The sequence below is a fragment of the Sarcophilus harrisii genome, chromosome 1 (assembly GCF_902635505.1).
Source record: "Sarcophilus harrisii chromosome 1, mSarHar1.11, whole genome shotgun sequence".
NCBI lineage: Eukaryota > Metazoa > Chordata > Mammalia > Dasyuromorphia > Dasyuridae > Sarcophilus > Sarcophilus harrisii.
This window is the reverse complement of record NC_045426.1, coordinates 604,672,818-604,687,214: the sequence shown is the minus strand read 5'-3', so window position 1 is coordinate 604,687,214 and position 14,397 is coordinate 604,672,818. Positions and strand designations below refer to the sequence as shown.

Here is a 14,397-nt window from a genome sequence, read left to right as displayed (position 1 = left end):
AGCAAATCTTTAGCGATGTGAGGGGCAGTATTTGGGGGAGGGCGGAATCTGGAAAGGTCTAAAGGAGAAGGCGTATTTGGCAGGAGCTTTAAAAAGTCTAGGAATTTTGATAGGTGGAAGGAAGTGAGGAAGTGAGCTTTGGACATTGGGAACCGCCAAGGCAAAGGTAGAGACGCAGTAGATGGAATCTCTTCTCAGGGGAATAGCATGATCAGTTTGACTGAACCATAGGATGTTTTAATGCATAATACATCTCCAACTGTTTGGCTTGGCTAATAGATTGTTGAAATTCTGCAGGAATTTTGTACCTTCCCAGCCTTCCTTACTGGAGACCCTAGGCTGGGTTTCTTCCCAGGCCTCCAACGTCCTTGCAGTGTACAATAAAGGGGTGACTAATTCCTGCTTTGACTCGACCCCACTTGATGCAACTATTTTGCATCATTGGAGGTCAGGCATCCAACAGGATGCCCTGCTCTTTGAAGGCAAGGGTCTCTGGCTTAGCCCGGAGGAGGTGGAGAAAGGTCATCCAAAGAGTAGAGGATTAACGCGGAAAGAGTAAAACTGTGGAATGACACTAGCTATCATAAAAGCCAGGAGTCTCCCGCCCCTAGCACTAAACCCTTGCCCTCGTACCTGTCCCCTTCTAATTTGACAGAGAAGTTCTCAATCACTAATCCCCACTCCAAATCGCTTGCTAAACCCCGAAGCTTTGCATTTCGGGAACTGTAGTTCCGATCCCAGCCCGGGGCTCCCGGTCCTCCTCTCCTGCTCCTGGGGATGCGCTTCACTGCCTCGCCAGGTGGGCACCCTGAGCTGCCTTTGGAGAGGGCGAAGGGGCGTTGCGATAGCGCCTCAGAGGGGGATTCCGGGGGCATGTGCTGGGGCTGAGAGAGGGGGAAGGGAGACTACATTTCCCAGACTGCCCGGCTCGTGCAGGGAGTCGGCTCCTCCAGTTTGCGTGAGGGCTGCAGGTTGATCTTGGTTGCAGATGAGCGCAGAATTTATAAGCGAGAGCAAGTGAAGTGGGGGGGGGTGGGGAGTCCTGGGCAGAAGAAGTACCCAGGCCAGGCGAATTATGCATACGTTAGGCAAACACTGAGAGAATGGCTGTGGAAGGTAAGAGACATCTAAGTCCTATTTCCCGCTGCAGCAGCAGCAACAGCAGCTGCATCGACACGCACCCCCCGATGTACCCACTAATGAGGATTGAGGGGACCGTAGGGGGAAGGGAGAGGGATGAGACGGGAAGGAAGGGGAGGGGGAGGGAATGGGCTTCTGCCGCCTCCTGCTCCTCACCTGGGCCATCCGGGAGAAGGCACTGGGAGAGGTGGCCCAAAGGGGCGAGGGTGTGCAAAGGAATTAAGGTCTGGAGGTGGGGAGAGGATAAAAATCCCATTATGCAAATGGTTACACCGGGAATTGGAGGGAAGCTCCAGAGACCCGGCCCGAGGTGCCAGCCTCCTCACGGATCTCCTTGGCCGCCTCCAGCCTCCCCTGGCCGGCCGGCGGGGGGGTGATGAGCCTTTTTCATGCCCCCACGTGGGGAGGGGGACCCTTGCCAGGTGCGTCATCCCCCCAGTGTTCGGGATCTCTGATTGCGATTGGGCTGGAAACCCCTCCCTCCGACGCCGGGCTCGGAGCTGGGCGCGCAGGAGCAGCTGCGGCGCCTGGGCTGGGGGTGGAGAGGTGTCACTACACCTGTCTCCTGGATCCGCAGCCGCACTTGGGAGCTTGGGAAAGTTTATGCGAAAGGAATTCGTGCAGGGTGGGGGGCGAGGGGGAAACTCCTTGAATTCTCTGGATGGTGGCGGGGTGCGGAGGGTTGTGATTCCATCTCTTTTTCCTTTTGCCATTGGGATCTCCCATACCCAGTTTCCGAGTTTTGTTAGGCAATTATATCTGCAAATTACAGCATCCCTGGGCGTCCTGGTTGGAGATATAGTTAGGGATGGGAACATCTAGGGTACAAGTCTCGGGCTCATAGGAACTTAGATGGAGAATAGAAAGCCCCTTAGAGCGTATCCAGTACAATTGAGGCCTGGAGTGACTCGGTCAAGGTCTCAAAACTAGTAAGGAGCAGAGTCAGTTTTAGAACTTCGGTCCTAGCGCTGTGAAGTTCCGCAAACAGGTCTTTTTGACTCCAAATCCGGTGCTCTGAATAGGAAATTCCCATAGCAGAAATGAGGGAGTAATGGTGAAACCCACTAATATTTATGACGCCAAATTGTATGATGAGTCAAGCCTGTCCGGAAATGATTGAGCGATAATGACTAAAGGTAGCATTCACGTTCTCATGTATAGAGAATTACTTATGGTATATAAGGGTGGCACGGATCCAAAGCCTTTTCCAGCAGGCATCAAGGGCAAGAGAGAAGGCAACACCCCAGCAGCAGAACTGGGCGCAGTGCCATCGGGAAATGAGGCTATTCCTTGTGGGCAAGAGACAAGAATCAGTCTCTGAGGATCTCTTTCTTTGGGAATGAAAAGGAAGAAGAATGGGTGTCCAACTTAAACATTAACTTTGTCCTCCTAAGGGTTCTTATTGCAGCTAGGTGCTTACCTCCTACTTGTCAACCTTTTGAGCAGGAAACATTTATTTGCAATTTAATAGCCATCCATTGTTACAAATTACTACCTTAATGAAATTTTTAAATACATATGTGTGTATCCGTATTTCTGTTATTTAATAAATTAATATTTACTAAGTGCTACCATGTGTCAGGCACTATGCTAAGTATTGGGGATACAAAGAGACCAAAAAACCATCCCTGCCTTCAAGGAACTTACAATCTAATGGGGAAGATAACATGAAAACAAATATATATATATATATATATATATATATATATATATATATATATATATATATATATATATATATATATAAAGCAAACTATATGCAGTATAACTAGGGTCATAATTAACAGAGGGAAAATGGTTGAATTAAGATGTGATGAAAAAGCCTTCCAGGAAAAGAAGGGATTTTAGTTAGGCTTTAAAGAAAACCAGGGAGAGTGGAGGAGGGAGGGCATTCCAATTATGGGGCTAGCCAGAGATAACCTTTAGAAGCCAGAGATGGAGTGTCTTGTTTATGGAACAAGTGGAGAATCCAGTTTATGATGGAAGGTGAAAGAAGCCACAGAAGGTAGAAGAGTTGAAGTTTTGAAAGTCTTTGAATGCCAAACAGAGCATTTTATGTTTTATCCTGGAAGCAATAGGGAGTAACTGCTGATTTACTGAGTAGGAGGATGACATGATTAGATCTACACTTTAGGAAAATCACTTTAGTGGCTGAATGGAGAGTGAATTGGAGTGGAGAAAGACTTGAGGCAGGCAGACAATCTCTCCTTCCCTCCCACCCCCTATCTTACACCTCATGGGATCATGAAAGTAACTCTGAATTCTCTAATCACATTGAAAATTACATACTTCAAATGGGGGCCCAGACTCTCTTGAAGTCCTGAAGATTGGACAGCAAGAAATGCAAAGCCATTCAAATGAAGTGCAGTTCTCTCAGCTGCTATTGGTGTCAGTGGTTGGAATAATATGAAGGTTAGATTTATTAAATTTAGGATTTTTCATTTCGAGGGAATTCTCAGATGAATTCTGGGTCATCCTCTCTAGCTCCTGGGGATGTCCTTTACTGTCTAGCAGGGTTACCACCTCAAATTGATTCTGGGAAGAGGGAATGAAAGTTGACACCTCTTACATTTTTTCTGAGAGTTACCTAGTGCCAATGAAAGTTTGCACTTCCTCTTCCATTTTTTTTTGTTACTCGAACACCAATAAGTTAAGTGACTTTCTAAGGATTACATGGTTAGTATGTGTCAGAAAAAGGAATCGAACCCAGATCCTGTTGGTTTTGAGGCATCAGCTCTTTACTATTTGCTTTGTGTGTATGAGAAAGAAAAGAATGTAAATGTAAGAAGGAATCTATAAGACTAGTTCAATGGAGTCAAACTCAAATTGAAACAGATCCTTGAAGGAACATAGTGATTTAGAAAACTACAAATTAATCTGTTGATTTTTTTATGTATTGTGCTAAACATTTCCCAGTTACATGTTATTCTAGTTCTAGCTTCACCTCCTCATTTTGCAGATAGAGAACTCAAGATGAAGGAGGTTAAATGACTTTTATCTAAGGTCACATCAGTGGGATTTGAACTGAGATACTCTGGCTCTAATGTTGATGCCCTTTCCCCCACTACAGACGTACTCTGTGTTTCATCTTCACTTGTAAGTAATGTTGGACACTCAAAGAATGCCTGTGCCTTCTTATCAAGTTGGAAAATCTAGGGTAGCATAGGTCTGGTAACACCAGTCTTTCTCAGTTTGGAGAGGGTTATTGTCAGGTTGATCAAAGGGTGAAGAAATATGGGACCATAGTTACTCTCAGAGACTGTCAAGTCACAAACTTATTGACATATTAGAACTCATTGACATATTAAAGCCAGTAGATTTGTGTATGTATGTGTGTATGTGTATGAGTATAAATATAATATAAAAATATGTAGAATTGTTCATTCTCTTCTTAGAGTTTAATTTTTCTCTTATTGAAGATTTTACCCAAATAAGAAACTGGACCAAAGCATACTTAAAAGAAACTAGGAGGGCTTTTTAAAAAGAGCCATTAAGAGTTTCATTTAATTTCATCCCTGTCATTGGTCAGCCAAGTTTTAGTTTGGGGTTTCTTCTGTTTTCATTTTCATTTAAGTGGCATTTGAGAGATTTGAAGTAAAGAAAGGAAAGCAGTACATTTGTTTCTTATATTAGTATTTTGTTCTTGTTTTCTAGAAGAGACAAAGCAGGGAATTGTCAATGGCATCTGGAAAACCTAGGTTCTACCTATTCCACATTTACTGTATAAACCTGGGTAAATCTTTTAACTTCACAGTGTGGCAAGCAATTGTCTAAGACTCTCAAGTACAGATGAGTTATATCTATCTGCCTCAGTTTCCACATGGAAATTTCTCATATAGACAATTACCATCTTGGAGAACCTCTCCCCCCCAAATTCCTAAAGTATAGCTTTTAGATGTAAAAAAACTCTTATGGATACAATAATTTGAAGTAGAGTATAACTTCAGAATGCATAAAAATATTGGACGTATAGAAAAAAAGGGTTGCCAAGACAATTTAAAATGTAAAAAAAATTATGGAGATTGAAATATTTCAAGAGAAAATTTCACAAATATGTATTTTTGTGGTTTTATCTTATTATCACTTTTATTTTCCAATATACTACTCTTTCCTGCCACATTCAAAGACATCTCTTACAAGAAAAGAGGTACAAAGGTAGTAACCACACATCAACCAGGAATGATAGATGTATGAATGATATATATACCCATAATACTCCACCTTTTCAAAGAAAGGAGAACATTTTTCCTCTTTATTTTTTTCTGTGTGTGAGTGTGTAGAGGGACCAAGTTTAATCCTTATAATTACATAGAATTAGGTTTTTTTATTATTATTGTTCTTTCCATTTATATAATAATAATGGGTATTTTAAAAAAATCATCGTGTTGTCTACTTTATGTCAGTTTATATAAGTCTTCTTGTATTTCTTTGCATAAGAAATGATTTATATGAATAGAGTTCAGGGTAAAAACAGAATGTATGTGGGTTTAAATCCTGCCCAAGAGGCTTTCTAGCTATTAGATTCTGGACAACTCCCTCAACCTTTCTGAGATACAGTTTCTTCATTTGTAACTGGGAATAATTATTACTTTTTAATTTGAACCTAAGTAAATATTGAATCCAGTGCTGTATTAACATCAGACTTTTCCAGAATTAGGATGAAAAAAAGAAGAGTGAGCTATGACAAGTAGGAACCACAAAATCTAGAAATATTAAAAGCCTACATATACTATGTTGAGCATTGTGGAAGATTTAAATATGAGTAAGACTCCCTGAAACATGCTCTTCTCCTCTCCCCCATATTATGGTCTAGTTGTGGGATCAAATTGTTCAATTCACTAGACATTTATAAAACACGATGTGCAAGGCATTCTTGATATAGATATACAAAGGACACATCTTTTCTTCTTAATGGAGGGAGGGGAGAGGAAAGAAAAACTACATATATACAAATAAGTATGATACAAAAAAGTAAAAAATAATTCAATTCTCAAATAGATTAGTGATTACATTGATTTGAGTGAGTCTTGAAATGATATAGATAATATTCCTCATGTCTGTCCATTTTTTCGATTCTGGGATAGGAATTGATAGGAATTATTTTCCCATAATTTCATGCCAAAGGATCTACCACATGTACTGTGAGATTTCTCACATTTCAAGCATCCCAGTGTAGCAGTTGAGCTAAGTATCTGTTATTCCTTGCTCTTCTTTTTTGATTTTCCATTTCTTCAGTGACATTTTTTACTCCTGATCTTCTTTGAGATCTTTTATTTATTATGTTGTAGCCTGTTCATACCTACTGTGCATCTCTCAATTGCCCTCTATGTGACTTGCTTTTAATTCCTTGGACTTTATAGTGTTTTGTGAAATTTGTGCCTTCATTTATGGAAGAATTTGGAGATTGTTAAGGAAATTTTCCTGAAGACTGTCTAATCCCTGTTTAATTTAGGCCCAACTCGGTATCCATTTGTGCAGCTATACTGATATATAAATAGAGATGGAGATGGTCAACCTATAGTTGTGTAACTACATCATATAAATATAAGCAATAGACATTTTTCATCCACTTGGTTTTTTCTGCATGAAGTTAGTTGCTTTTGAGTGGCTTGAAATCAAGAAAACAACCACTGATATAGTCAATATTTATTGTAGTATAATGTCCTAATATAGCAGTAATTTGATGAAATAATATATTTAGATATTAAATATCCCAGTTAAAAAAAAGAAGAGAACTAAGTTCTAAGAAGCTTTGAATGGAGAGGAATGATTGTGAAACTCTTTGGGCCAAGAAAAAGAATGGATTGTGTAGACTGGTGGTAAGGGATGCTATAGAAAAGTCTCGAAAGAAAATGAAACCTGCCAATTCTAGGCGATAACAAAACTATTCTTATCATATAATGGGTCTAGTTACTCCAAATTTGGAAATAAAATAATAGGCAAAAAAAAAGTTTGGTTCATAGGCTTTGTAGCTGGATTTGGAAAATTAAAGAACAGGTGCTGTCCTCCTATCCCAAGGCAAAATCTCCTTTTGAATTAGATAATGAGGCATCCTGAACAGCAGTACCTCATGTGCATCCCATCTTGAAAGTATATATATAACTACAGATTCTCTGCCATCTTCTCCCCTCTGCCTGCCCCATAGTAACACTTAGTTATATTCACAAAAACTTGTTTTTGTACAAGCTCAGAAAACGAGTCATTAAAATAATCACTTTTTAACAATAATTTTTAACAATTTAACAAATTAACAAAATTTTAATAATATTTTAAAACTGCCTAGCTTTCCTCTTATAACTTCCTCCTATGTCCTCTCTGAGAATCTGAGAGTCATGCCTTATAATAAAGGTGTTTAGTTGTTGTAGTAGTTTGTTTTTTAAAGAAAGAGAAAGAGGTTAAAAAATCAGCCAATCAATATATTGGGGGGGGGGCAGTGAAATTCTGTAAGATATTCTATACATGTTCACCTTTCCCTCAACCTTAGCAAAAGACTTTGGGGAGATGTAGAAGACATCTTGAAACCAAGAAAATAACCACTGATATAGTGGGGTCTTTTCTTTGGGGTCTAATGAAAGGACCACTTATTAATAGGAAGGAGGAGACTCATTTAGTATTCTATTTAAATCTTTCTCTATCTTTGGAATTTCTACTAATCTTTTCAAAGCCCAACTCAAAGGTCTTCTCTGATTTCTACCTCCACCCAACCAAATATAGTACCTTGTTTTTACACCTCTTTAATGTGCTTATTTTGTAGTATTTATGTATTCTAGTTATCTGTGTTTTTATCTTGCCCTTCCATTAAATTGTAAGCTCCTGTGAAATGACTGAAAGTGTGTTAATTAATTCTTAATTTTGTATCTTCTTCAGCAACTAGAACTGTGATTAAGCACTTAATAGATGCATAATAAATATTTGTTAAATTAATCAGTGGATCTTCTCTTTAGAAGCTGAATGTAAAGAGTTCTGGAGAAATTCTTGAGTGAAAGAAAGGAGGGGGTCAGATTAGATGATCTCTGAAATTCTTTCCTTCTCCAACTCCATTGGAAAACTCCATTGTAGATTAAAGTGGGTCATTCTTAAAACCATAACACAAGCCAAACTCTCTTGATTATTGATGTAAAAGGAAGCCATTGATTGATAAGAACACACAATTTGGAGCAAAAGCCTTCTCTTATTAAAGAGTTATCACTTGGGGAATTGTGTTTAGCTGAAGAGAACTATTTACTCACTTTTTTTGATTGACTTCTTTATTCTGGAGGAGACATCCCAGAATGGCAACTAAGAATGTATATGATAATTTTGTTGTATATTTAAAAGGAATATGTTAGATTTGTTTTTTTGTACTTTTTATTGTACTGTTTTGAAAATGCTTATTTATTCCATAATTTAAAAAAAAAGTTGATTAGAATGTAAATTTTAAGCTATTTGTGAAGTTACCTATTCATTTCTGCTTAGGGGGAAAAGGCATGTTTTCTCTTTGACCTTTTTATGGTTGTTCTTACACATTAAAGACACATTCTTTTAAAAAAAATTCTTCCTTAGTCTTTTAGAGATGAGCTCTGAAAATCACCCTTGATACCTTCTATCAATTCCAGATTTGTACTACCTAACCTCTTCCTAAGGCTACACTTCTTCCCATCTGGAGGCTGCCTTTGTGAAACTACAGGTGCCAATGCTGAAGCTTAATTGTTATCCACACTGGCTTTCCCATCATGTTCTGGTGTGTAATGCAGTAGTGACACCCTCCTTACTTGTGCAGCGTGGAGATGAAAGCAAACCTGGCTATATTTAGTCTGATTTTTCTAAAGTGTGGGTGCAGGATGATTCCTGTACAGCCCACTTCTACAAGTGAAAGCCAGTGCAGGCAGAGCAGCCATTTGAAGAGATCCTCTCTTTAAAGATCTGCTAATAGAAAAAGGCCTTAAGAGGATACTTCAGTTGTGAGTTGGATGGGTGGGTGGGTGGGGATGTGTGTGCTATCCCTTTCCTCCTCTACTATTGCTCTGCTATTCTTTCATAATAATGGAAGATGTCTTTATCTTTAGCTATTTGACAAGAATGTACTCAACACACACAGTGTACATTGCTCAATACTCAACCAGGGTTTGGAAACCCTTTTATAAAACATAGTTCTTTCTCAGTAAGTTTGTGTTCTAAAAGGGAAGATAACTCAGGTCAACAGAAAAATATAAATTCAAGCATTAGAAAAAGGAAATATGAATATTACAGTATAGGTGGAATTAGTGGGGGTGGGGAGAGATGCAGATCTTTAAAGAAGTTTTTCCAGTAGTAAGTGGTATCTGGGAAGATCACCACACTTTTCTCTGAAGCATACTAGTTGTATGGCCCCAAGGTAGTTACATTTCCTTTGCTTCTCATTTGTGTTCCAGATTATATTTCACAAAGTAAGCTCCCCCAGGGCAGGGACTCTCTTATTTTTTGTCCTTATGTCATTGTGTCTGATACATAATAGGTACTTATTGATATCTGTAAAGTGGAGATAATAATATCTGTAAAACCTCCCAGAATTCCTAAAGAAATAATGGTACATATACCATGTTCTTACATGTACTCACATAGAGGTCAGAAGAAGCTTTGCAAGGATACTCTCAATGTCTCTCTGAAGATTTTTGGAATGGATTGCATGACATGAGAGATTCTGGCACAGGACCATTCAATATGGCATACTTACATCAAAGAAGGAATTCTATGAGCAAAGCAGAATTGAAACTCTCAAAAGAAACATGAGGTGGATAAATTTGGAGAACTCACCCAAAATGTTCACATGGACTATTTGTGCCCAAACTGTGTTAGAACATTCCAAGCTCATACTGATCTTTGATACAGACACACTATAACTTTATTATAACATGGTAAAGTCATTTTGATGCTATTCAAAAACAAAGGACAACTAGCCAAATAAACATGAATACTATGTGTAAATTTGTGTGTGTGTATATATAATATATGCATATATACATGCATGCCATTTGTCATTATACATCATGTATATGGGACATTTGGAAAGAGACTTAGAATGAAATCAAGGGAACAAGAATAGATTTAGTGCTGACTTGGATAGCAGTGAACATTTGGACCTCCTGTCTCTAGAAGACATTGGTACATACTTCCAAGGATGATAAGGAACTTCCCTTTCTTGAAGAATTTGAATTAAATTGCAATTTTGTTTCAGGATTTTTGAAATCTTGTTGATGCTAAGGAAAAGATATCTATCTGGTTTTTTTCTAGCCTTAGATGAATTTAAGATAGTATCACGTAGTTCATCTGTTTCTTTCATCTAATTTGAGCAGTGCTGTGTTTAATTCATTAGCTAGAGATCCTTTGCTTTAAAAGTTTGGAAGTTTCTGTTTATCTTGGAGGGACAGCATGGTCTTAGTGGAGAGAGTGCTAGAACTTAAAGTCTTAAACACTGGGTTCAGATGTCACTCTTGTCACTTATTAAGTGTATCACCATGGGGGAATAAAAATGCCTCTAACTTTCAAAAACAATTTAGTTTAAAAAAATGAATTTTTTAAAAGTATTGCTTTAGATTGTTTCTAAAGCCTACTCTAATTTTAATCTATAATCATGTTATTTTCCTGTGGAGGAATTGTAAATCCCCTCTAGGCAAAACCAGTTTCTATTTGATTTGGTATTCCTTGAGTTTTCCACAAAGCAGGGTCCATAAAACTTTTTTAAGTGTACTAAGACTTTTAAAAGGACAACCTGTGCTTATTTTTTAAAATCCAATTAATTAAAATTGGGCATAATCTAAGAACAGAAATATATACCATTGTATTAGAGACATCAATTAGTCCTGAAAACTTATGTTGAAATGTATGACATTAATTACAAGGGATGTGGGTTAAGATGATGGGTATTAGTCACAATGACGGAGTAAAGAAAAATGGAATCAAATGATTATAAAAACATATTCAAAATAAGTAAAAAAAAAAAAAAGTAGCCAACCTTGAGATCCATTCTTAAGCAAACTTGCACAACAAATGAAGCTGGGTGGAATAGCAGATATATTGGTTAATACAGCTCAACATGAGTCAGATCCTTAGGAAGCAATCACTAACTAAATCCCCACTTTCCTTGTAAGGCAGAAGCAATTCCTGCTTTGCCAAGATATTGCAAGGTTTAATATGAACTACTAATCTTGGAAAGGCTCTGAGTAATGCATGCTGATGGATTGTATCTGTCAAAGAACTTGTCTAGCTAAGTTAGGAGAGATTCTTGCCAGAAAAATGGTTTTCCTTTTGACCATGGCCATTCATAAAGAACTAACTATTCACTGAAGGAGGGAGAGGTAAGCTGTTTTGGGGGTGGTAAGTCCTCATATCCCTGAAATCATGAACTCTTCAAAGAATGCCAGGAAAGCTCAGCATAAGTTGGCAACATGATGTGGCAGCCAGATAAGCTAATTAATACTGTCTTATATGGCATGGTCAGAACAAAGGAGGCAATGGTATCATTGTATCCATACCTGGTAGATTATATCTCAATATGTGTGACACATTTTAGAAGGTACATTGACTATCTGAAGAGTATATAGTTTGGAAAAGAGAAAATGGAGCAATTAAATTCATCAAATATTTATTTGACCCCTACTTAGTGCCAAGCACTGGGCTTGGAGTTCAGACAGAAAGACAAAAAAATCAAAATAGTCTTTGTCCTCAAGAATCATAAATTCTATTGGTGGTGGAGGTGAAGTAGGTGACAATATGTAAATTCATTCAGATTAAAAAATAATGTTGGAAGCAAGGGTAATGTGAGAAACCTAACAGGTGAAAAGTTCACTAAGGGCTTCTTACAGAATATAGCATGAGAGCTTGAAGGAGCTAAGGTATCCTAGAACGATAGCTCATATTGATGGAATAGCCTTGTAGCAAGTAGGCCAATTAAGCTAGCATATGGGAAGGGAAATAATATGTAATTCCTCTGTAAAGATTGCTTGGAAACACAATGAGGCAAATAAGTGGCAAGTAAAAACAACACAATGTGGGATTTGGAATCAGAAGATCTGAGTTTGAATCTTGCCTCAGACACTAACTGCTGAGGAACCCTGGGCAAATTATGTGACTTCTTTCAGCCTTTTCTGTATAATGGGTTTAATAATAATAATAATGATAACCCTACCTTATAGCGTTGTGAGGATCAAATGAGCTAACATATATTAAGTGCTATGCAAAACTTAATGAATTATATAAATTATAATATATAATATAAACATAAATAAAATTTATATAATGAATCATAATTATATAATGAATTCTATAAATAAAAATAAAAATATAATAAATGTAAATATGTAATCAGAAAGACTCATCTTCATGAGTTCAAATGCAGCTTCAGGCACTTACTGAATGTTTAATCCTGAGCAATACACTTAATAGGTATTTAACTTAGTTTCCTCATCTGTAAAATGACCAGGAGAAGGAAATGGCAAGTCCCAGCAATATCTTTGCCAAGAAAACTTCAGATAGGGTCAGGAGTTGGATGCAGGAATGTATGTAAAGATTTGAGTATCAGATACATAGAACAAGTAGAACTTACTGACAAGAACACCAACAAAAATATCATAGTGACGAAAAGGGGGTCCAGAAAGGGCATTTTGGTGTAATTCCGAATGGAAGGCTGGATGTGGCATGAAAATCCAACAAAGCACCCTGAGAAACATTGTTTAGGCAGGTAGTGGGAGAACTAGGAGTGGGCATAACTAAGGAAGGAAGAATTATGTTTAACAGTGTGAGTATAAAAAATGGTAAATAATACAATCTTAACCCTCAAGTAAATGGGAGCTGAAAAATTGGAGGACGAAGGGAAGGGTATACAGGTGAGGAGGAAGAAAAGTGTTGGGGAGGGTGAATTGAGTTCGGGGAGGGGGTGTGAGAATGTCTGGAGTCTATCCTGAAACAATGCCTTGGGCAAAGGAATCACCTATCAGGAAAACAGGCCTTTAGGGTGGAGATTTCCCCAAGGATAAGTAGGTGGTTTAAAAGAAGTGGATTGCACAGTATGGAATATTGCTAAGAGTACAAGAGTGATTATTGAGAGTTATTTTGCTGTAAATAGATTTTCAATGACTCTAGAGGGAGGCTTTAATTTAATTAATGGTGGAAAAGAAAGCTACATTTCAAAGGATTGAGGAATGGATTGAAGAGGAGAATGGAGGAAGTCAAGCATAGGCAACTTTTTTGCCTTAGGAGTTTGACTGTGATGGGGGAGAGAGATTAAGCAATAGCTTGAGCAGACCGTAAGATTAAATAAATACTTCTTAAGAATGAGGAACATCTTGGAATATTTTAAAGAATCAGGGAGAGAGACTAAAAATTAGAAAGAGGAAATGAAAAAGATTGAGATGTGAAAGACATAGGAGGATAGGAGATGGAATTGAGGCACAAGTAGAAGGATTATTTTAGGAAAGAGAAGAGCCATCTATTTTCTGAAACTGCAGAGAATTGAGGAGGATATTGAGAATATTTTAGGTGTAGAATCATGATGAAAAAGGAACTAATATAAAGGGAGGCTAGAGAATTTTTATGGGAGTTTCTAAATCATGGTGTGGGGAGGGGAAGAGATTGATGGAGGGGGAGGAAATGCGGTGCCCCTAACCCCTGTGATGTAGAAGGGAAAACTAATTATCCTCTCTACTTGCATACATTTTTTGTGGTTAAATTAACCTCATTTTCCTTATCTGGAAAATGGGGATAATAAAAGCAACTATATTACAGGGTTGTTTTGAAAATCAAATGAAATAATATGTGTAAAACAAACTTCAAAGTGCTATATAAAGTTAGGGTTTTGTTGTTGTTGTTGTTTGTTGTTTGTTTGTTTGTTTTCCAATAAAGTAGAAGATAAAGTCCCCTATAGAAAGAGTGGAAGATGGGAACAGTTTAAATGGCTTGAGTACTGACAAGACAGATTGGAATCAGTAAAGAGTAAAAATAATTGATGTGCAGGAGTGAAGAATTAAACAAGGTAAATTTGAAGTTAGTTCAGTTAATAATTATGTGACTTCCATCAGTGTTTAACTGTGACTGAATTAAGAGCAAAGATGATGGCTGATGGGAGCAATAGATAGTTAGCTTTTCTTGTCTTCTTTGGACTAGGGTGCAAGAAATTCAAGAGCATAGCAAAAAAGAACTGATTAACCGCAAGGTCAAGGCAGGAAAATGAAGCCAGGACACAAGTCTGGGTTGGGAAAATAAGGAGGGTAGATGGAATGACAGGAAATTCAGGTGTTGACAGAG

The 14,397-nt window shown here is 37.9% G+C and overlaps 1 protein-coding gene across 2 annotated transcripts in view; it reads left to right on the top strand.

Annotated features, from left to right (window-relative positions):
• Nucleotides 1-965: 965 nt before the first annotated feature.
• The window catches only part of SAMD12 (sterile alpha motif domain containing 12), a 479,641-nt gene continuing 466,209 nt past the window's right edge, over nucleotides 966-14,397 (top strand). The window contains exon 1 of one of the 2 annotated variants that reach the window (XM_023496463.2): nucleotides 966-1,116. In XM_023496463.2, the coding sequence (XP_023352231.1) occupies nucleotides 1,104-1,116 (13 nt within the window). In that variant the 5' untranslated portion in view covers nucleotides 966-1,103. The remainder of the gene's footprint in view (nucleotides 1,117-14,397) is intronic. The other variant, XM_023496464.2, reaches the window with a different exon arrangement.